The 23,258-nt window shown below is 48.4% G+C and overlaps 1 protein-coding gene across 1 annotated transcript in view; it reads left to right on the forward strand.

The window, feature by feature from the left end:
• Nucleotides 1–23,258, forward strand: part of CSMD2 (CUB and Sushi multiple domains 2) — a 587,452-nt gene that overhangs the window by 422,943 nt on the left and 141,251 nt on the right. The window contains exons 26-27 of the mRNA XM_035019158.1: nt 13,858–14,060; nt 18,980–19,171. Of these exons, the coding sequence (XP_034875049.1) occupies nt 13,858–14,060; nt 18,980–19,171 (395 nt within the window). The remainder of the gene's footprint in view (nt 1–13,857; nt 14,061–18,979; nt 19,172–23,258) is intronic.

Here is a 23,258-nt window from a genome sequence, read left to right on the forward strand (position 1 = left end):
CCTGCAGTTTCCCATCAATCACAGGGCCACCAGCCCCCACTGCAGTCAGTGTCACTTCCCTTCGACAGCAAGTGGGCAGCTGGCCCAGAGGAGGCAGAAGGCACCAGAAGTGAAGCTTCTGTTTGTAGCTCTTTCCAGGAATCGAAGCCGCAGGTTTACCAGCTTCCAGAAGGTTTGTTTTTGAGCAGTGGCAGTGAGTTAAACCTTAAACAGAGAAGGTCCATGTACTTGCACTGTGAGAGCTGACCATCTGCAGGAACTGATCAGATAAGCACATACACAGCAGGATGGCCCTTTGTCAGACTTAAGGTTTCAACAAATCAGGAAATTGTCAAAAGGAGCTCAGAAGTTTTTTGAAGGAGAGGATGTGGATCACCCCATAGGTGTCAGTGTAAGAGTGGTGGTGGTCTTGGCAATTTAGTTTTCATGGATCACTTCTAGAAAAAGAACACAAAGTACTTCAAATCATCCAAGAATATAACCCAGCTGAGCTACACTGGATAGTCGAATTGGCCAGCAGACATGAACTTGACTGCCAGTTTACCATCCCAAAAATGGATTCCAGTATTTCTTAGAGGGGGATTCCATTCATTCAGCCATAGACATGCAGACCTGCGTTTCTGGCCACGCTGGACCAGGTGAGAGCTTGCCCTCTCAAAAGATTAAGTAAACAAGCAGAAAGGAAATAAAAGAAACCTGTGTGATGCCATGTGACACATACCATTCTTTAAAAAAGGGAATCATTTCCCTAAAAAAATAGGAAGATATTTCCTGAAAAGATTGTATTATAACAAACAAAAGAAAATGTAAATGGATTGATGGATACTATTCTCATTTAAATATAAGAAATAGGGATGATCGGTAGCAGAAGGATGGATGATGGAATGGGGGAGGGGAGATCCGTGAGATAGAGTGACCATGATAGTGGCGAGTAAAGAATGAAAAGAAGCTAACGACACAGTGGCCAAAATCTACAAGAGCAGCACTTGCCTTCTAAGAAATAAAAGCACTGAAGAAAGAGACAAGCTGGAGGGTCTGTCTGAGACTGCAAAAAAAAAAAAGTACGAGGGTGTGGAAATAATGAAAGAGAAGTTACCCAGTGTGGAAGACAGAGGACCAACCGGCCAGCACAGATGGAGAAGATTATAATAATAAAATCAAAACTGTGAGCAGCCTCCTCTGAGAAGGGGCAGAGAGAGGGACCAGGGCTAAAGTGTCTTTGGTGAATTGAATGGACTCACTAAGTTCCAGCCAAAATGAATTAGATACAATTTGATGAAAAATGGATCAGTTCCAAGGATAATAAAAGATCCCTGAAAGCTTTTGGCAAAACACACTCACACAGGTAAGCACACAACCAGTCCTCCTCAAATAAAACAGTCATTTACGAGAAACCACCCCCACACCAAATCCAATCCTCCTAAAATCTCCCCTCCTTCACATCAAAGGCTGAGACCAGCGGTGTTGTGAGACCCAAGAATCATTGATTCAACCAGGATCTAATATGCACAAAAGCCACAGAAAATTGCCACTGGGGCTTCTTGAAAAACTCGCAAAGACATTGTAGTAGGCTGAATGATGGCCCCCAAAGACATTAGGTTTTAATGACAGGAGCCTGTAAACATTAGCTTATTTGGAAAAAGGATCTTTGCAGCTGTGATTAAATCAGGGCTCTTAAGATGAGGAGATTATCCTGGATTCTCTAGGTGGGCCCTAAATGCAGCCACATGAATCCTTATAAGAGGGAAGCAGAGGGAGATTTTATACACATAGAAGTGAAGATACAGAGATTGGAGTGATCCGGGAGCAAGCTAAGGAGTGCCAAAAGCCACCAGGGACAGAGGGAATTATTTCATGGGACAAGTGCTCATGCCATAATAATGCTAACAGTCATGGATCTTTATACAACAAATAACCTACCAAGAAAATGTAGAGTGAAATCTGTCATAAATATAAGAAATTGACAGTTGTAGAAGGACTTTAACACATCTCTCTTAGTCAAGTAAAAGAAAAAAAAAGTCATACACCTGAAACGAATATAACACTGTGTATTAGTCACACTTCAATAAAAATAAAGAGAACAAAAATAGAATTTCTTTTAGGTGATTTCACCATTTATTGATTTTTGTACTATGTAACAGGCTCAGTGCCAGGTGCTTTATATGTGATTTCATTTACAATAATCCTCTCAGCAACACTGCTAGACAGAGGCGGTTACTGCCATTCGACAGAGAAGTAAACTGAGGCTTCACAAGGCTACATGATGAGCTATCCCAGAACTAGATTTGAATCTGTGTCTTTGGCTCCATAGCCACTAGTTTTCCCTCTGGGTTATACAACCCCTTCAGGAGGCATGAACCATTCATGTTATGGACATTTCTTCCAAGAAGAATAAAGACATATCTGCCCCTCACAGAATCCCTGATACCTCCAGGGCAGGTTCTGGCTAATGACAGGCAGTCTCACAGCCTTCATTTACAAGGTGCCCATGACGAGAAGGAAGCCGGTCCAAGGTCACCTGGCAAGGAAGGCTGAAACACACGGCAATAGCCTAAGTCCTGCATTTGTGCGCTGCCCCAGCCTCCCAGAACGCCATCACCGCGGTCACTTCAGTGACCCAAAGCTCAGCTTTATTCTCTCCCTCATGGAAGTAACAAATGAATCTTTTTTCTATCAAATACCAACTGGCCCCAGGAAAGAAGAGCCTCTCATTTTGCTTTAGACACCAGTGCTTGCTTTGGGCTTTGGTCTGTCTTCTCCGTTTTTTGCACTTTGGATGGCAGGACACTTTAATTGTTATTGTCTGCTATTATGATCATGGTTTAATTGTTGGTTTGCAGCTCCATGGCTCAGAAGTGGGCATTTTATAAAACAAGTATTATTTTCTTACTGCCGTTTCCAGTGTCACTGAAGATAATTTAGGCTGCATTCTCATTTGGGGGCAGGAGGGATTTCTGACCCTCTCCCTCCTGCAGCAGCTGTTCGTTCGTGGACCATTTTCCCCTGATGTAAAGATTCGCCCTTAGGACTTGTGTCTGTGCACCATCCGTTGTGTTCATGGGGTGGCAACAGTAGCTCAGGAGGACCCAAGGCCCTTTCACATTCTGGGGCCTGGTCAGAATGCAAGTGAAATCAACATGTCAAGATGCTATGTATTTTTTTTCTTGTTTTTGTGTTATCTGTCTGATGTGCGATGGATCCAGATGAGCCATCTGTAAGCGGTGGGGTGGGCAGAATCCAAAAAGCACCCAAAGTGTCCAAATTTCCTTGGGACTGAGGGAACTGAGGACCCGATCCCAGAAGCAGGTTTTGCCTGGGGACAGCTCTTGAGAGGTACTGGCGCCTGCAGTGAGAATCCAATTTCCCCTAGCTTTTTAGATGGAGACTCTGGTGGAAAATCTCTTCGTGTCATTGAAGCTGAGTGTCATGAGCCTTACTCCCTTGCCAGCAAAGTCTGGCGGATTCTTGGTGTCAGGCTGGTAGGAAGAGGTAAGGGAGCAAGGGCCAGGTGGGAGTGCCCTCCCTGGGGCACCTGCTACTGGGAGATTGTGGAAGAAGGTGGGACTCTGCAGAAACACCACAAGAAAAAGGTGTCTGGAGATCCTGGAACAGGGCCAGCCCCACGATCCAGGGTGCCCTGGGGTTGAAGCAGGTGGCAGCCAGCTAAGCAATGAAGACCCAGCCCCGGAGAGAGCAGAGTTTCAGGACAGTCCCCAGGGGACTCAGAGAGAGAACCAGAGACCAGTGGGGGTGAGGAGCTGAGCGCCATATTTGTTGGTCACCACAAGCGCCCATGTTACACCCTAGGCAAATCAGACACCAGACTTAGGACACTGAGACCAACTCCAGCCCCTCCTTTAGTGGGAACTGGTCCTCCCGCCCCTGCCCCCAGCCCTGCCCCATCATCATGGAAACCGCAGTGGCTAGGATCACAAGGCCACACCTGTCTTGCCTTCTCTGCAGCAGCTTGGGCATGATTGCCATCCCTCTGAGACTCTCTCCTCTCTTGGCTTCTAGGGCTGCACCTTTTCCTGTTTTCCTTCTACCTCTTAGTCTTAGTCTCCATGGGCTTCTCTTCCCCCGCTCATCCCTAAAGCCAGCATCCTCCAGAAACTCCCTACCCTGTGTGCATCTCACGCTGCATACTCATTGGACGTGCTTGTCCAAACCCACCACCTGCACCCCTTGCTTGTGTCCTCCTGAAGAACTGATACTTTCCTGGGGGGCCAGTCTCTCTAGCCCACCCATGTCTTTGGGCAGCCTCTCTTCCTTCCGTGGCATTCCCTTTTCTTCTCACACTCCTCGTCCCCCCCTGCCTTCATCTGGACACACCCTGTGCATCTGACAAGACTCAACTCAGTTGTCACCTCCTCCAGGGGGCCTTGCCTCAGCCCCTCCACCCACGTAGGGGTCTGCTGTGTGCTTACCTTGACCACAGTACTCATCACACCACACTTAGGGGCAGAGACATGCCATGTTCCCATTGATGCCATCTGCATCTAGTACCTGTTATCTCTTGATTGAATATGTGACTCTCAGTATCTGTATATAGACTCAGAGAACCTACCAGGCTGGGCTTAGCCAGTGTGAGACCATGATTGCATCCTCCCCATGTCTCCTGGGTTTGGACTAGGCAGCTAGCTCTGGCCCAGGGTCGGTGTGGCTAGCTCCTATTACTTTAGTAGTGATAGAGCACCAAAGATTCAGTGGTAAGATCCTAGAAGCTGGATGTGGGCAGTAAAGAGAGATGTCAGAACCTCCAGCAAAATAGGGCATATCTTCCTTAGTACAGAGGATTTCAGTTGCCTCTCACCATGTGGCACACACTTGACAAGGAGAGTGGGTGAGTTTGGCTGAACTATGGGTATTCCTGCAAGATGGTGAGCAGTTCATTCATTCATCAGTTCAACCAAACCAAGAGCTGAGCGTGGGCCAGGCCTGGTGCTGGGTACCAAAGATACAGAGATGAATGAGTCACAAACACAGCAGTTAAGGAACTCAGTAAGACGGGTATGTCACTGGATGGCTCTGATGCAGCAGGAGCACATGGAGGGAGCATCTCTCCAGACTGGGACCATGGGGTCGGGGGTGGGGGGCACATGGAGACACCCGGGGGAAGGTCCCCTCTGGGTGTGGGGTATCAGCTGGTACACACTAGTCAGGTGGTGTAGGAGTCTATGGGGCTGTTGTAACAAACAGAATGGCTTGAAACGAGAACAGAAATGTACTTTCTCACAGTCCAAAATCAAGGTGTCGGTGCTCCCTCTGAAGACTCTAGGAAACAATCTGTTTATGTCCTTCTGGCTTCTGGTAGTTGCCGGCCACCTTTGGCTCATAGATACATCCCTCCAGTCTCTACCTCTGTGTTCACGTGGTCTTCTCCCCACTGACCCCTCTGCTTCTCTGTATCCCAATCTCCCTTTCCTTTCTCTTAGGAAGACACCAGCCATTGGGTTTAGGGCCCACCCTAATCCAATATGACCTCGTCTGAACTTGATTACATCTGCAGCGATACATTGATTTCCAATTAAGGTCACATTGACAATTCCAGTTAAGGTAACATTGAAGGGGTTGAACTTGAGCATATCTTTGTGGGGGAGACAATTCAGCCCGCTGCATGTGGCAGGTACGGGGGGTTTGAGGGGTGGGTAGGAATGTTCTGGGCAGAGAGAAGTCCCTGAAGCAAGAAGGCAAGAAGGAAACGGGTGGAGCAGAGAGGATTGGAGGATGGCAGCTGGGGCTTCTGAAGGCCTTGGCAAAGGAAAGAAGAGTGTGGTTCAGAAAGACCACCCTGGCCCACACAGAGAAGGTGGATCGAAAGGGTGGGAGGGATTCTGGATCCAGGAAGGCCAGTCACACGTTTTATAAGCCTCTGTATATGCTGTTCCCTCTCTTGTGATCTTCCTCTCTCTCCATCTCCTCCTGCTTTTCTTTCTGTCTTCAAAACTGCTGCAAAGACACCTCCTCCTTGGAGTTTTCCTTGCTTCGCTCAGGCAGAAAACAATGTGAAAGGAAGGCCTTTGGTACTAGAGGGACATGCATTGAATGCTGGCCCTGACCCTTACTAGCTGTTTGGTACGCACTCCCCCCGCCCCACCACCACCACCACCCCCACCAGTGGTCTGTGTTAAACCCCAGGGACTTCAGTCCCCCCCATCAGCAAGGTGGCAAAAGTAGCCTGCAAATCGCAGGGTTTTTATAAGGATCCGGCACACATTATTGTGTTTTTTTCAATCCCATCAGCAGTCTCCAGGGCAGAGACAGAGCGTGACGCACAACATGCTTCAGCCCTCTTCCCTGGCCTGTGTCGTGTCTCTGTGGCCCAAAGAAGCAGGGAGAACCCACAGGAGCAAGGCTTCTTTGTGAAGGAGTACCTTTCGCCTCTTCCCCTCCCTTCAGTGCTTCTCCACCTGGGGGCATTGGGGGAGGGGGTGGGAGCAGGATCCTCAAAACTGTTCCCAGCTTTTCAAAAGCCAAAGAAGACTGATGCTCACCTGCAGAGGCGCTGCTCAGGCAAGCCTACTGTCTGCCTGGGCCTGGAATTAGCCCTATCAATCAGAACCTCTGATTAGCATTTTACAGACTTTGATTTCTAGAAGACGAAAACAAGTCTTCAATAAGAGTCTTTCTTAATCAGCATGGTTGGTTTGGCAAGGGAAGTCTTCCCTGGCTCTCATCAAGGATTTCTAATACAAGGGGTCACCACACCCCTGCAGCAGCCCCCCAGCTACCTGCCCTGCACCCCCTCGAGCGTCTGCCCCTATTCCCATCTGGGCAGCTGCCCGTAAAATGGAAATCGGATCCTGCCAGGCTTCAGCGGAGAAATCCCTCAATGAAACCCAAACTCCCACCCCCACCCCACCCCCGCCCCTCAGGGCCCCACCCAACCTGGCCTCCGAAGCGACAGCCTCGGAGGCCTTTCTGTTGCTCACACGCTCCAGGCTGGCTGCCTTTGGGGCCTTTGCACATGCTGCTCTTTACCACAGGAAGCTTCCTCCCACCTCTTGCTCCGCCCTGCTCTTCCCAGGGCTGGCACCTGCGAGTCTCTCCCCTTGCTTCCATGTCCCCTCCTTCCGGAGGGCCTCCCCGGCCACTCTCTGGAAAGCAGGTCCTCCGTCTCAGCACGCTGCTGCCTTCAGCGCAAGTGCCACCGCAGATGATCATCTTTCCAGGAGTTTGTGCATGAGGGAGTGTTGCCCATGTCCAGAAACAACTGGAAAATGACACCCTGTCTGTCCTCGTCCCCATTATCTCCCCGCACCCAGCACAGGGAGGTGTTGAAATGAATGCAGTAAGGGGTCTGGCACTTCAGGCTCTGTCCTTCCAGCTGCCGAGCTGCATTGTTTCTGCCTGCAGAGGACCTCGGGCTCCCTCCTCCCGCCTTCCCCCTGCCGTTCTCTAGACCTCCTCAACGCCAAGCCTTTGACTTTTGTCTGATTATCAGATCAGCTGAGCTGAGTGCAACAAGCTGGCATTTTTAACTCATGGTCTCAAAGATCAGCCCTTTCACCTTGTTATGATTCACATGTAAACTATTGATTACTGATAGGGCCTCTCGGGCACACACCTGGCTCCTGGCCACAGCCTCTTCCTTCCCGAGGCGCAGGCAGCATTCTCAGGGGAAAGAGCGAGAGCACCAAAGTTGGACTCAGACTATAATTATATAATGTAATTCTGGCTCACTCTCAAACCAGCCCTTGACCTTAGGCAAGTTATTCAACCTCTCTGAGCCTCCGGAGGATTTCTTTTTTAAAGATGGGAAGGATGTCACCTACAAAATAAAGATGCTCAAGGGGGCTAAGTGGGACCACGAGAAAGTGCTTTGTACATGGTGGTTGTTATATAAAACATGTTTCTTATCATCTCTGTTCCACCTCCATATTCACTCTTCACAGCTTCCTAACAGACTGCTCCTCCTGGAATTTCATTCATTCATTCATTCATGGATTCATGCACCCACTCCTTCAGTTATTCACCCTCTGGGACCTCAGTGGGTCTCTTAACTAAAAGGGGACGAAACCCAGACTCCTCTAGCTAATTCTGGGGCCTCGTTATCTTCCCTCTCTCAGCCCAGCTCTATTGCCTATAACCTCCTGACGCCACTTGAACTCCATTGTGGGAATCACCTTTCTTCCTAGCCCCTTCACCTGCATGAGCAGGGGAGAAGCAGGGAGCCCAATGCAGGGTTCGATTCCAGAACCCTGGGATCACGACCCGAGCCGAAGGCAGACGCTTAACCGACTGAGCCACCTAGGCGCCCCTTGTCTCACATTATTAATGCAAAGAAAACACACTCCCTTTCATGCCGTACAAACTTCAAGTCTCATCTCCTCCCTCCTTCCCTGACAAGTCCGGCACCTGAGAACCTGTATTTTCTGAGAACGTGTCCAGCCGCACCACACAGCTTACCTCTTGGTCTACTCTTGTGGTTGGTGCCAATTTCACAGTCCATTGAGTAACATGGAGAAAGCAGAGAAGGAAGGGGGTAGGTTGGCACAGCGGTGGGTATGCATGTTTGCTCTGCTTCCTGGGGAGCTCCTACTTCCTCTTTCCAATCAAGTGTGGGGCCCCAGGCTGCCAGTCTGTTTCCTGCTGAATTCATGGAATGGAAGCCCATCTGTCTTTACCCTGTCAGAAGCCCTCCAAGGGGATGCCTGCCAGGCAAACTAGAACCCACACAACTTCTGGTGTGGAGGACCTGCACCTCTATCTATAAAAGGGTTTGCTCGGGAAATCCAGAAGATTCACTTGAATCCTAGTAAAACTAATTGGTAACTGAAAAGAAACATGCACATACATCCAACGATAAATATGTAGCTAAAAATTAAATCTCATTCACAATGGAATAAAAAAGAATTTAATAAGAGGTATGCAAAAAGAAAAACACAACAAAGAAGAAAACCATGACACTTTACCAAGGTACCTGAACGAAGCCCTAAATAGGGTAAGATATCTATAGTGTTCCTGGCTGGGGAAAATAATGTACAGGTATCAGTTTGCCCAAATGAATCGATGCATGTGTGCAATTCCAATCAAAATATCAATGGGATTTTTTTGGAACTTGATAACTATAAAGTTCTCTCAAAGGATAAATTTGGGAAAAGAGCTAAGAAATTTGGGGGAAACAATATGAAGGGGGATTTGCCCTAGAAGAATATGAAAATATGAAATATGAAAACAGAAGTAAGTTGCATGGGTGTGTTTGTGGTACCACCAGTGGCACCCATAGAGACCGAGGAGGGAGCCCTGGAGCTAAGGAGGGCGTCTGGAATCAGAGTCATGACGAAAATGACATTTCGAATCCATGACGGGAGCCTGGATTATTCAGTGACAAATGTCTTCATTCCCTAGACATTCGTGAGCACCATCCAAAGTGTCAAGCACATCATAGGCACTGGGGCCCCCACTCATGAAAATTATCTTCTAGTTGGGGACACAGGCAGTAAACGAATAAACTAAGTATGGACTTCAGTAAATGCTCAGGAGGAAATAAACAGTATTTTGATAGTCAAAACAGGGACGAGGCTACTTTAGACAGGTGGTGGGTGTCCATTTGGAAACATAATGAACCTATACCTCAAAAAATAGAACTAACAAGTTCTGGGGAAATATTCAAGTTTGGTTTTTTAATCATTGTGGGAAGAAAAGGGTTTGCCCAAGCATAACATGACACCCAGTATCTTTTTTTCTAAGTTATCTCTTTAAAAAAAAAAAAAAGATTTTATTTATTTGAGAGAGAGAGAGCACGAGCAGGGGGAGCGGCAGGCAGAGGAAGAAACAGGCTCCCCGCTGAGCAGAGAGCCCGATGTGGGGCTCGATCCCAGGACCCTGGGATCCTGACCTGAGCTGAAGGCAGACACTTAACCGACTGAGCTCCGGCACCAGTATCCTTAAGGGAAAAGATTAGCATATTTGTTACATAAAATGAGTAAGTCCAGGCACGCCTGAGTGGCTCAGTCGGTTAAGTGTCCGACTCTTGATTTCGGCTCAGGTCATGATCTCAGGGTCCTGGGATCGAGCCCCACCCATGTCAGGCTCTGTGCTCAGCAAGGAATATGCTTGAGGATTCCTCTCCCTCTCCCTCTGCCCCTTTCCCCCACTTACATGCTCACGCACTCTCTCTCTCTCAAATAAATAAATAAATCTTTTAAAAAAATAAATAAGTCCAACACCAAAATAGACACCATAAACAAAATTTAAAGGGCAAAAAGACAGCAGATGCTAGGAGAAAATATTAGCAATATATAAGAGAGAAATCAAAATATATAAAAAATAATAAAAATTATAACTAATTGTAAATTGAATTTTAAAAGACAACTCAGTTCAGACGGATAAAGGTTATGAAGATATATAAGTGGGCAATAAATATGTGCAAAGATATACAACATAACTAAATTATCTAAAAACACCAGTGAGATTCCATTTTGGTTTAGCAGATGGGCAAGTATTTTAATATAGAATATATTTACAACATTGTAATATCTGATGTTGATGAGGTGAAGTTTAGAGAGAAGAGTGACATTGATACTGTTTAGTGGGAATGTAAATTGATGCAATCACTTAAGAGAATAATTTAGCAGCATTTATAAAAGGTTTTTAAGTGTCTACCCATCCCCCCAAAAAATTCTTCCAACAGTCAACTGAAATATTAACAGAAATTGCAAAGCAATGTAAAGATAGGAATGTTCTTTGCAGTCTTATGCGAGATAGTGAAATATAACAATGTCCATTTTTGTAGGGAAAAAAATGAAGTATATGTGTTATGTCCATAACAATCTTAAGTGAAAAAAGTGACTTAAAATTATGTAAAATATGGTCCCATTTGGAGAGGGGGTGGGGAATGCATGCACACTGAAAGAAAGTCTGGAAGGATATGCACCAAGACTAATACCAAGTAAAAAGCTTTAGAGAACAGATTGGTTTGTGTAAGAAAGGGACTTTTTAAAAAATTCAGTACAGCTATATATTGTTTGTCTTTTTCTGCCCTAAGCATGTCTTATTTTTATAATTTAAAAAGATATTTTTTAGGGATTTTATTTATTTGAGGGGGGAGGGGCAGAAGGAGAGGGAGAGGAGAAGCAGACTCCCCGCTGAGCACACCAAGCCAGCCACTGGGGGGCTCAACCCCAGGACCCAGAGATCAAGACCTCAGCTAAAACCAAGAGTCAGATGCTCAACCGACTGAGCCACTCAGGCGCCCCTCTAAAGATATTTTTAAAAGGAGATAGTGGTAAATGGATTGGCTTCTGGAACAGAAAAAGGGCATCAGTGGATAAACTGGTGAGATCCAAATGAAGCGTGGAGCTGAGTTCACAGTAATGCACCGATGTCGGTTCCTCAGTTCTGACAAATTGCACCTGGGAAACATAAGACATAAGCAGTGGGAGAAATGGTGAGGGGTCTATGGGAATTCTCCATTTTAACTTTGCAACTTTTGTACAAGTCTAAAATTGTTCCAAAATAAAAATTTGATTAAGAGAGAGGCTGGTAGTCAATAGCTTTGGCAGCCAGAACCTCTTTGTCCTGGGAGAATTCAGGGTTCCTCCTCAGCTACCTTGCCCTGAGAGCTCTGTCTGTGGCCTGCAGGCACCCCCCGTCACATGGAAACCCTGCCTGGCCTCTTCAGATCCCCAGGGACTATCTAAGCCAAGCCTGTGTGTAGCCAGTATCCCAAGTTCTGCTCCTGGAAACCAAGATGTAGGCTCACCCCTCCCCCCCACCCCAACTGGATCAGCCTCTCAAACCCCACAACACACCCCTTACCTTTACCCTCACGCCCCTTCTTCTAAGGCCGAGTTCCTTAGAGCAGATTTAGGTTCAGAGTAAAATTGAGACAAAGGTGCAAAACTTTCCCATTTGCCTCCTGCCCCACCATAGGCACAGCCTCCCCATTATCAACATCCCCAACCAGGGTGGGACATTTGTTACAAGTGATAAGCCTACACTGGCACATCGTTATTGCTCAAAGTCCATAATTTCCATTAGGGTTCACTCTGATGTCATACATTCTATAGATTTGGACAAATGTATGATAACATGCATCTACCGTTACAGTATCCTAAGAGTGTTTCCACCCTAAAGACCCTTTGTGCTCCACTATTCATCCCTCCCACCCATCCAGCTCCTGGCAAGCAGGGTTTTATTTTTTTTTATACCATTTCCATAGTTTTGCTTTTTCCAAAATGTCATACAGGTGGAATCCTACAGTATGTGGCCTTTTCAGAATGTCTTCTGTCACTTAGTAGTATGCTTTCACGTTTCCTCCATGTCTTTTCATGCCTTTTTAGCTCATTTCCTTTTAGCACTGAATAATTCAATAATATTGTCTGGATGTACCACAGTTTATCCATTCACCTACTGAAAGACATCTTGGTTGCTTCCAAGTTTTGGCAATTATGAATACAACTGCTATAAATATCTGTGGGCAGGTCTTTGTGTGGACCTAAGTTTTCGACTCCTTTGGGTAAATACCAAGGAACATGAGGGCCAGATGGTATGGTAAGGAGAGTATGTTTACTTTTGTCAGAAATGGCGAAACTGTCTTCCAAAGTGGCCGCACCATACTGCATTCCCACCAGCAGTGTGTGAGAGTTCCTGTTTCCCTCCCCCATCCACGCTGGGTAGAGTCAGTGTTCTGGATTTAGGCCATTCTCATGGGCATGTAGTGGTATCTCATTGCTGTTTCCATTTGCATTTCCCTGATGACAGGACGTGGAGCATCTTTTCATGTGCTTATTCCCCATTTGTCTATCTTTGGTGAAGTGTCTGGTAAGGTCTTTGGCCCATTTTTTAATCAGACTTACTTGTTTTCTTCTTGTTGAGTTTTAAGAATTCTTTATATATTTGGGCTAACAGTCCTTTATCAAATTGTGTCTTTTGAAAATATTTCCTCCCAGTCCACGGCTTGTCTGCTCATTTTCTTGACATTGCCTTTTGCAGAACCGAAATTTGTAATCTCAGTGAAGCCCAGCTGATCAGTTGTTTTTTTCACAGATCATGCCTTTGGCGTCATATCTGAAAGTCTTCCCCACACCCAAGGTCATGTAGGGTTTCTCCCACGTTGTCTTCTAGGAGTTTATAGTTTTATGTTTTCATTTAAGTCTGTGATCCAGTTTGAGTTAACTTTTATGAAGGGCCTCAAGTCTACAGCTAGATTCATTTTTTGCATATGGGTATCCAGTGGCTACAGCACCCTTTGTTGAAAAGACCGTCTTCGCTCCCTGGTCAAAGATCAATTGACTGTATTTCTGTGGGTCTGTTTCTGAGTTCTCTATTCTGTTCCATTGATTTCTTTGCCTGTTCTTTTGCTGATACCACACTGCCTTGATTACTGCAGCTTTGTCTTAAGTCTTGACGTTGGGTAGTGTCAGTCTCCAGTCTCGTCCTTCTTCGATATCGTGTAGTGGTTCTGGGGCTTTCTCCTCTCCATATGAACTTTAGAATCAGTTTGTCGATAGACACTAAATGGCTTTCTGGGATTTTGACTGAGTGTATGCCTTCTCAGCGTCCCCCTCACAATCTAGAATGATATGGATGTGGACTCAGGAAGAAGTCTGGGGACCATTGTGTACAGTGAAGAGACCGGGGGTGGGGGGGCAGGGGCTTTGACAGTGGTAACATGAAGCTCATGATAATCAACAAGGTGCACAAAACCTGCCCCCCCCTCACCCCCGTCCCTGCTGCTGGGGACCCCCAGTGGGAGGAGCAGGCCGGCTGGAAGCCATGAGGGTGCTGCTGGACACTGCTGTCCCTTCCTTCTGGCAAGTCTTTCTTGGGTTCCCCACCTTCTCTGACCGGAAGCCCCTGGGAGGAAGGTGCTGAGCCCACAGTGACCGCCTTCCTTTTCTCTCTGTTCAGGCTCCACTTCCTGGTGTTTGACACGGAGGAGGTCCACGACGTGCTGCGCATCTGGGACGGGCCTGTGGAGAGTGGGGTCCTGCTGAAGGAGCTCAGCGGAGCGGCCCTGCCCAAGGACCTGCACAGCACCTTCAACTCGGTTGTTCTGCAGTTCAGCACCGACTTCTTCACCAGCAAGCAGGGCTTTGCCATTCACTTCTCAGGTCTGTGCTCACTTCCTGCCCACCCCTGTCCATCTGTCCTGTGGCATAGCCCTGCTCCTTCCAGTCCCTCCTCTCCTCCAGGCCTCTCCTCTTGTAGAGAGAGTCACTGAGCAGCAGCTGTGTGCCTGGTACCTGGTTAGCACTTGTTCAAATATATGTGCTGAGCTTACTCTGCAGGGGAAGACAAGCAGCTTAAGAGACACTAATGTGCAGATTGATGAGTATCTGGGGAGAGAAATATAAACTATAATGTTCACCTTGGAGCATCAGGGAAGAAAGATATTCCAGAAAACACAATGCCCAAGCTCAGACCCGCGGGATGAGTAGTAGAAGTTACAGAAGGAAAGACCATGTTTCAAGCAGGGGGTAGTTGATGATGCTGTGGAGTGGGAGCTGCCACGGAGTAGGATTTGGGGGGCATCTGTGGATCCCTGTTAGATGAAAAAGAGAGAAAAGGGCACCGTAGGTGCAAAGAACGTGTGCACAAGTGCAGAGGCAGGATGAGAGGATCCAGAACATGCGGGCTGAAATTCGGGGAGCACGGAAGGAGGCACGCAGGCCCCCGGTGACAGTGGGATGGGGCTTGGTTATGGACGAGCGGCTCTACGTGCCGCACACTCTGGTTCTTAATCTAGTGTGGGTTTCAGGAAGGACCGAGAGCCAAACATGAATGATCTGAATTCGATTAATTATGTACTATAGTAACCAGTTATGGAGGAGCATGACAAAGAGCTACCAAAAATGGGCAGTGCTCACACATCCAAGTCCCAGTATTAGATAATTCATGTGTTGATCCTGCCTCCCCCTGTGATGCACCGTCTCATCTCCTCTGAAGTGCCTCTTCCATCACTCATCTCCCTGCATAAGTGACTGTGCCTCGGTTTATGCTTATGTTTATTATACAGCAGCTGTCTTCATTACCATGTCCTTACTCCACTGTGTGTGGGGAGGGGGGCGTTGCCATGGTGACTGCGGAGCGAGCCCATGTGGCACCCATGCCATGGCTTTGCCTCCACAGTCTCCCCTCATTGGTGTATTAACTAAGGGTGGTTGGGTATATTTCTGGTACCAGGTGGGCTGGAATGATGTTACAGACCCTGCTTGTAGCCCTTGTGCGCATCTGTTTTCTCCATGGAGACGACCATTCAATAGTCTGTAGGGCAGATGAGGGCCTCCAGGATTATGTTCCTTTATACCCATTAACTTGCCCGATTAACACTCATGCAAGCTTCTAGCCTGGCGAGGAAGAGCTCCTTGCAGGGTTCACTGGGAGTCTTCTTACTTGGAATCCTGGCACCCATTCACCCAGGGAGAGTCTCTGGGGACCCAGGGTAACACTGATCTCATCCAAGATTAGGTCCCACCACGGGGCAACGAGGGAGTCATTTTCGATAAGCATTTCCCCACATCTGTTCCCTGGAGTTCCACGAACTGTTAACTGATGTTGCTGAAGAAAGAACTTTGCATGATCAAATAATGTTGAGAAGGTACTTAGGTCAAGGCAAACCTAAAGAGGCTATCTGTAATTTGGGACCTCTGAGAACTTCTGGTATGCTAATTTAGCAGGTGAATTCAGAAGGTGTCTATCTAGTAGGTCACAGTTCCCAAACATATTTGACCATGGATGACTTTTTCCTAGACCATCTCAAGAGACTAGCATTTTATGGGACAGACTTTAGAGATTGCTGGGATAAGCCGTAAAGAATCCCCCAGCAGTGAGGAGAGTAGAATGCTAAAGAGACAGCTCAGTCCACTCTCTGGGGAAAGGAGTGTTATGAATAATTAAACCAGACATGTATTTTCTCTGACTGTGCCCAAGCTAATGGTTATGGCTTAAAAAAAAAAAAAAAAAAAAAAAACCCTCTTAATTGCTCTGACAAATTCCCCCGTGGATTTGCATTATCTGACCTCCCATGCACCGTCAGCATGTCCACCTGGGACAGCGTCCCTGGGCACTGTCGCAAACCTTGCCTTTGCTCAGCAGCTCAGGCTGCTTCCTCACGCATTGCCCAGCCCATAGAAGTACTATTCATCCTTCAAGGTTCCTGTCAGATGCCACTTCCTCCTCATCTCCCCATTCAGAATAAACTGCTGTAGCCCGTGGCACCCCGAGCACTTTACTTCAGTTTCTTTGGCACGTTGTCAGTCCCAGACACTCTGCCTTGTGTTGGAGGTGGCCACACCCTTGCCATTTCACAGACAGCTCTTAGAGAGTCGGGACCATGTCCTGCCGATCAGAACCGCCCGCACCATGGCATATGCATGCAGCAGGTGCTCACTCACTGCTTACTGGATAAGCAGGCACATGAACACATGCACACATGAACACATGGTTTTCTCTAACGTATGGGTGTCCTGAGGCAAGCCGCCCTGAGCATCACTTAGGTCCATGGAGAGGGGAGTGGGCTAAGCTACCTAGCCTGGGCTCCAGAAAGGCCACGATGACCTGGCCCAGGGTCCAGGTGTAACCGAGGTTCAGAAAGGTCACCTTGCCCTGTGGCTGTCATCAGTTAGCAAATACCAGGACTCCTCTACGGAAGGGCAAATGGCTCACCCCATGTTAACTTTATAGTGTGTGTTTGACAGGGGATTGTGCAGAAATGCCAGAGACGATTAGTGCAGGCTTGGCTTTATTAAGTAAACATGACTGTGTAACATCTAACATCCTGTCTGAAACACGTGGATCCAGCATGTCCCTGAGGCTTTGCCAAGCAGCTCAAATTCAGGAGCATTAAAGAGGGAAGGTGGGAACAAAGAGAGTGAGGGGGACACTGAAGGAGAGGGAAGCATAGTTGCTGCTACCCGTTGAGCCGGCACCATGCTAAGCACTCTGCTATTAATTTTCAAGGAAGCCTTAGAGTATGGTGGCCATTATTAATCCATGCTGCAGACAGGGGCTCTGAGGCCCAGGGAGGTTTCTCATACAAGGTCATCTAGTTAATAAGCAGCAGAGACCGGATCAAAACCCCCATGTCTGATTCCCAGACCTAGGCTCTTCATCATTGCACTCTGTCTCCTCCTATATAAATAATTTTTCTGAGTATGGTCAGAACAGGGAGCTATTTTTCTTTCAGGGAATCATTTACATGTGTACAGTCACTATAAAGCTAGAGATGAAAGCTAAGTCTGTTTTTAATTGGGAAGGAAGAAGATTGATTCTTATTTGACTTTATAAATAAATTCAGTAAGTGTCAGATGGTGATGATTTGTTCATTTATTTATTCATTCAACAAATATTTACTGAGCATGGCTGTGTGCTGGGTAATGTTCTAGGCCCTGGGGATGCAGTTGGAAGCAAAACAGCCGAGGTCTTGGTTCCCACAGAGATACACAAGTGATAGCATACGATAAAGAGGCAAACGAATTAGCAAGAGTATTACAGATCGTGCAATGAAAATAACAAAACAGGATAATGTGACCAAATCGGTGGAAGGGGGTCAAGGGATGAGCCCAGAAGAAGGTGGTCAAATAGGCCCGTCTGAGGAGGTGATTCAGGAGCTGAAACCTGAATGACAATATGGAGCTGGCTTAGGAAGGTCTGTGGCACCATTGTTCCAGGCGGAAGGACCAGCAGGTGCAAATGCCCTGAGGGTGGGGGGGAAGCAGGGAGGGACCTGAGCTTGCTGTGCTGGAAGAATTTACAGTTGTGGCTGGAGTATAGTAGAGCATATGTAAACAGATGAGCATGCCTGTATTCTGGTAAAACTTTATGTACAAGAACAGGCATAGAGCCAGGTCTGACTGTGGGCCCTAGTTTATCGCGTGTATTGCTATTGGGTATGCGGTATCAGATGCTGTAACTCCAGACTTGTTCACACAATCTTAGATCTTATAGTTGGTGATATTAGTGTGTACAGTTGCCCTGGGCTGGGGCTTCTCGAGCTTTTCCACTGAAGTCCGCGTCAGAGCAGAAGAGAGTAAATGTATCTCCCCCTGCCAATCTGGAGGCTGTAGGAGGCTACAGTCTCTTTTAGGCTTCATGTTTTTGCTGAAGAACTCAGGTGAATTTTACATTCTACTCCACAATAAATTCATTTGGTTTTGTGCATGCTATTTTTCCCAAAATTTGGGGGCGGGGGGAATCTGACCCTCCAAGCAAATGAATGTTACGGATCCTGTGGCCTCCGGTGCCTCCTGTCCCCGGGGCCCGCTGACCACAGTCCGGAGGATGACAGGTTGCCGCTGCCCCGATTCTTTCTCTGGACTTTCTTTTCTGTCATTTCCTTCACTCACAATGCATCTGCTCATTCATTCACTCATTCATTCTTTTATTCATTTACTCCTTCCCTCCATCATTCATTTGACATTCACTTTTAAAGCACACACAGTCCATCTTACACTAGGTTAAGTATCAGACTGTGAACATCCCCCACATTCCTGAGGTTTTTGAATGTTTACATACATCTCGGCTACGAATGTTTATTTTGAACTCTACTTTGTCACCTGCTACAAACATCAGACTTTCCTCCGGTTTCAGTCTGATGGGTCGCTGGGCGTTTGCCGTGCAAGAGAGGGCGTGGTCTCCACCTGACTGCAGTTCTCCCTCTGCCAGCCCGCTGGCAGACCCTGCTTGTCTCTGCTTATCTACGCAGCAAGGCGGGTATCGTTAAAGCGAACCCAACTCACTTCTTCTACAATCACAGCTCTGCAGTCACACCTAACTCATGGTATCTCGTGACAGGTGGATGCCAGCGATGGTGAAGGTTCTGGTAGGGCTCTGATGGTGGTCCCCAGTGGTGGTGGAGGCAGTGACAGGAACGGGGGTGAGAACAGAAACGGTGGCCCTGTTGCCAATGCCGCCAGTGGGAGGTGACAGAGATCATGGCCGTGACACTGGCAGCAGGCACGGTGATGACAGTGAGGCTGATGGGCTGGGAGCCTCATTGTCTGGCACTTGCTCTTCTGTTTCCTTGTCCCAGTATCCACAGCCACATCCTGCAACGACCCTGGGGTCCCACAGAACGGGAGCCGGAGTGGCGACAGTTGGGAAGCCGGAGATTCCACGGTGTTCCAGTGTGAGCCTGGCTATGTGCTGCAGGGGAGTGCGGAGATCAGCTGTGTGAAGATCGAGAACAGATTCTTCTGGCAGCCCAGCCCGCCAACGTGCATCGGTACAAAGCAGCCGCAGGGTGAATCCTGCCCTCTGGGCCCCCCACTTGTGTGTTCCAGACCCCGTGGCCTAAGTGGTAGCTGCATCTGGAGGCTGGCCAGGAGCCTCGGAGCAGCTGAAAGTTGCAGAAAACCCAAAGTTTACGCTGCTTTGCGTGCATATGCGCACACACACACTCCCTCACATTCATACACTCACACTCTTTACACATGACAAATTCTTCACTCTCCAAAGTGGTCCCCAAAATGTCTAACCAGGCACGTCTGCCTCTTTTCTCCGTGGCTCAGGCTATATAGGTTGGAATGAGGACAATGGGTCAGCTCGGGTAGGAAGGTCAGCAGATTCCAAAATGCCCCTTCTAATACCTAAAGCACGAGAAGGGCATCCACAGGCCTGGGTATAAAGGGAAGAACCTTCCCCTTTCTCTTCTCAAGGAAACTATTGGTTACCTGGGTGTTAGATCTCTAGATCTGTCCTTACTCTTAAAATCTCCCCATTTGACCCATGCAGAAATGGAAGCTCTGTGACTTGCCCAAGGTCAGGTAGCTTGTAAGGGTTAGGGGGTGAATAATCCTGCTCCCCAGCTCCTTGAGCCTGGGAGGAGGAGGGAACTTGAAGGGAGAGAGAAATAGAAACATTCCAGGTGCTCATTGCCCTATGACCCTTTTTCTCAGGCCAAATACTGAATGCATTTATCTCCTGTGTCAACAACGGGTGTTAGAAGAGAAGCAGTAGTCACTGGGTCCCCTTACTCTGTGCTGGCCCCACACTGGACATTTTCTTATCCAGCCTCATTTAACTTTACCTACAGCTCTCTGAAACGAGCACCATTCCCTCATTTTACAGTTCAGGAAACCAAAACTCAGACACATTTGGATATCTTGCCCAAATCACAAAGCTAGGATATAGCCGTGCCAAGATTCATACCCACATCAGTCTGAAAGCAGAGCCTTTCAATTTCCTACTTCCCACACTGGCTCCTGTGCCGGGGATGGGTTCCAGGGACTTCCCAAGACACAGCCCAGCAGCCTTCACCCTGGCGATGCCCTGCATGGCTTTCCACAAAGGCTCAGTGGAAGGCTCTGTCCAGGCATCCGAGGACTGGCCTTTGCCAGCCAAGCTCTCAGGCCTGCTGCTGAAGGTGAGACACTGAATCCTGTCTCTCAAAGGTGATTAGGAGTCAACGGGGTTATGTGGTAGGAGCATGGTGAATATACAGCTGACAGGACGTTGAGACCTGGCTTCCAGAAACAGCTCTGATCTCAGCTACATGGAGGAAAGAGTGTGGGGTCCTGAAGTAGACAGATCTGGGCTCAGATCCTGGCTCTGCCATTAACTAGTTCAGTGGCCTCAGGGGAACCACTCCCTCTCTCTGAACCTCAGTTTCCTATTCTATTAAGTGAGAGTAAATATACTCACAGCATCATGGCGTGAGGACACAACTAACCCAAATCTCAAGAAATACTAATTTCCCTCCTTCCTTTTCTCTTTCCTTCTTTCCTTTCTTCCTTCCTCGCTCCCTCCCTCCCTCCCTTCTTTCCCTTCTTTGTTTTCTTCTCTCGAGTTTTTGGACTCACCTCCCTTGCCTGAACCCAAATCCCACCTGGGCAATGGAATTATTCTGGTGAGGCCCAGGAGGGAATCAGATGACCTCTGAGGCCCCTTCCAAAGTTAACATTCTCTAGGGCTGTGATTCCTTAGCCTTCTACAGAAAAGCAGGTCCTGAGACAAGACTGGCCCAGGTGGAGGGGAGCGGGGCGCACACAGTGTTAAGCTGTTGAGAGCAATAAATGTGCAGCAAGCAGGGCAAAGAGGTTAATTCAGCTTTCATTACCCATTCTTCTGTACTCAGCTTGGGGAAACGTTCCTCAGGCAACAAAATGAATGTCTTTGTCTCTTCTCTCAAACAGTCTGGAAATCCCAGTGACAAGCCCCTAATTTCCATCTCCCTTGGCAGTCTGCCATGACTGGTCTGGCTGGCCTTGATATCCCTTCATTATAGGGAGGAAGCAAAGGGAGAAAACAAGTATTTATTGAGCGTCATCCCCATGATAGGCACTGGGCTAGATATTTTAGCTGCATTCTTGCAAATGGAATCATCAGATGGTAAGTTTAGAGCTCAGGTTCTGGTTTGCAACTACCGACCGAGTCTGGTGGCTTCACCACAACAAGCTGCGTGGCCTTAGGCAAATTACTGAATCTCCCTGGGCCTCATTTTCCTCCCCTGTAAAATAGGGGCATTAGGAGTACCTAGCTCACTGGGCTGTTCTGAGGAGGAAAGAAGTTCATGCTGTAAAGCGCCTAGGACCACGTCTGGCTCACGGTGAACACGGTGTGTGTTAGAAGTTATTATTGTTGTTACTCTTTTTTTATTATTGTTTATTTTATAGATGGGGAAGTGGAGGCTCAGAGAGATGGGAGAGCTTGCCCAAACTCACAGCTAGTAAGTGGCACAGTCAGAACTGGAACCCAGGACTATGTAACTTCGAGTTCAATGGCCTTTCTCACACCTCTCGTCCCTCGGGACTGCCCGGCCACTGTTTGGCCATCTGGGGTGACCAGCTGCCTGCTGCCACCCCTTCCTGGGCTTCCATGGTTTGTAAGCTCCAGCCTGGGCCCGCAGGCCAGAGCCCACCCTCTGTTCCTGACTCACAGTAGGGAGGGGACAGGGCGTGACTCTGGGTGTGGGGCAAGCGCCCTGGATTGGGAGCGACACGTGGCTTCTAGTTCCCACCTGGCTTTCCGACCGCAGTGAATACCTGCTGAAAGGACCAGGTGATGCTGGGATGTTGCCAAGGCCTCATTTGATCTCCTGCAGCTCGGCTGTCCTGCTGCCTAGTGCCAGGGCCTAGAAAGGGAAGGTGTACCCCTTCATCAGCCCCGAGCAGCAGGAGCGCTCCTGCTGGCGAAGTCGCTAGGATTCTGGCAGGCCTTGACACACAAATGGCAGAGGGTGATGAAGCCCTTGTTGGGGTCCTGAATGGGAAGCAGATGCCCAAATGTCCGATGCCAGGGAACCATCTGGAAGGGAACTGCTCCAGGACAGAGGCCTAGAACCCAAACCACAAGCACTTTGGGGGTAGGGGCAGTTTCAGAAACAGCCAGGCTCACCCCCATCCCTGGCTAACTTAAGGCAAGAAACCCCTGAGCCACAGAGGAAGCTCACGCCCTGTGGCCTTTGCCCTCATGGAGGCGGCACTGTGCCCCCTTAGGAAGGTTCCCAGGGAGCTGGGACTGCCCACATGACCCCGGCTGCCTCAGACCGTTGCTAGGGTCGCGCCACTCTCAAAGCACGGGACAGTGGGGCCTGTTGTGCGAAGTGCAAGGTTTTATCCTGATCGTACAGGCCTCCAGCGCGTCGCATTGGTGTAACCCTCTTCAACAAGAGGGCGCGGGGGAGAAGCGAGCCAGACACTAAGCAGACCTGGTGCAGGGAACCGTCCTTGCTCACTGAAGCTCTCTCCCAGAGGGGGCTGCTCCTCTTCTCCCCCACCCGCGATTCCGAGCCGAATGGAAGAGTGCAAAAGTGCTGCCCTTTCGAGCCAGACGGATGAAGGTTGAGTCTCAGAGTGACTCTGGGCGGGTCTTTCAACTCCCTGAACCCTGAGCTCCTCGGTTCTAAGCCAGGAAGGAGAATCCATAGCTCACTGAGTGGTTACGAGACGTAAATGAGATGAGGTATCTAGAATGCTGTGTGTCATGTCGGACCTACAATAAGGGCCCCCTTGAGTGTTCCTGGTGTTCCAGCTGGGACTTGGGATATATTTTCCATGGGGCAGGGGGCAAATCCACTACTCTCGTGATCACTCAGGCTTTATGTTCGGCCATGTTGGGGCTTTTACGGCCCAGCCCGAAGCCTGCTGTTTCTTAAAAAGACCCGGTGGGCATTGACTGAGCCCTCGGAGGCTTACCCTGGGTGAAAGCTACAGCGTGAGGCAATAAAGCTCAGCTCTGCGACAAGCGAGTGGCTGCTCTCGAGTTGGGTCTTGGATATGCCCTTGGTTCCCACCTCCGTGTCCAGTCTCGGATTTTCTGGCCTCTCCTTGAACGGCTTTCCCTGCTCCTATGGGCCCCCTGCTGACCTACTT

This window comes from Mirounga leonina, unplaced genomic scaffold (genome assembly GCF_011800145.1).
Source record: "Mirounga leonina isolate KUSES-001 unplaced genomic scaffold, KU_Mleo_1.0 Mir_173, whole genome shotgun sequence".
Taxonomy (NCBI): Eukaryota; Metazoa; Chordata; class Mammalia; order Carnivora; family Phocidae; genus Mirounga; species Mirounga leonina.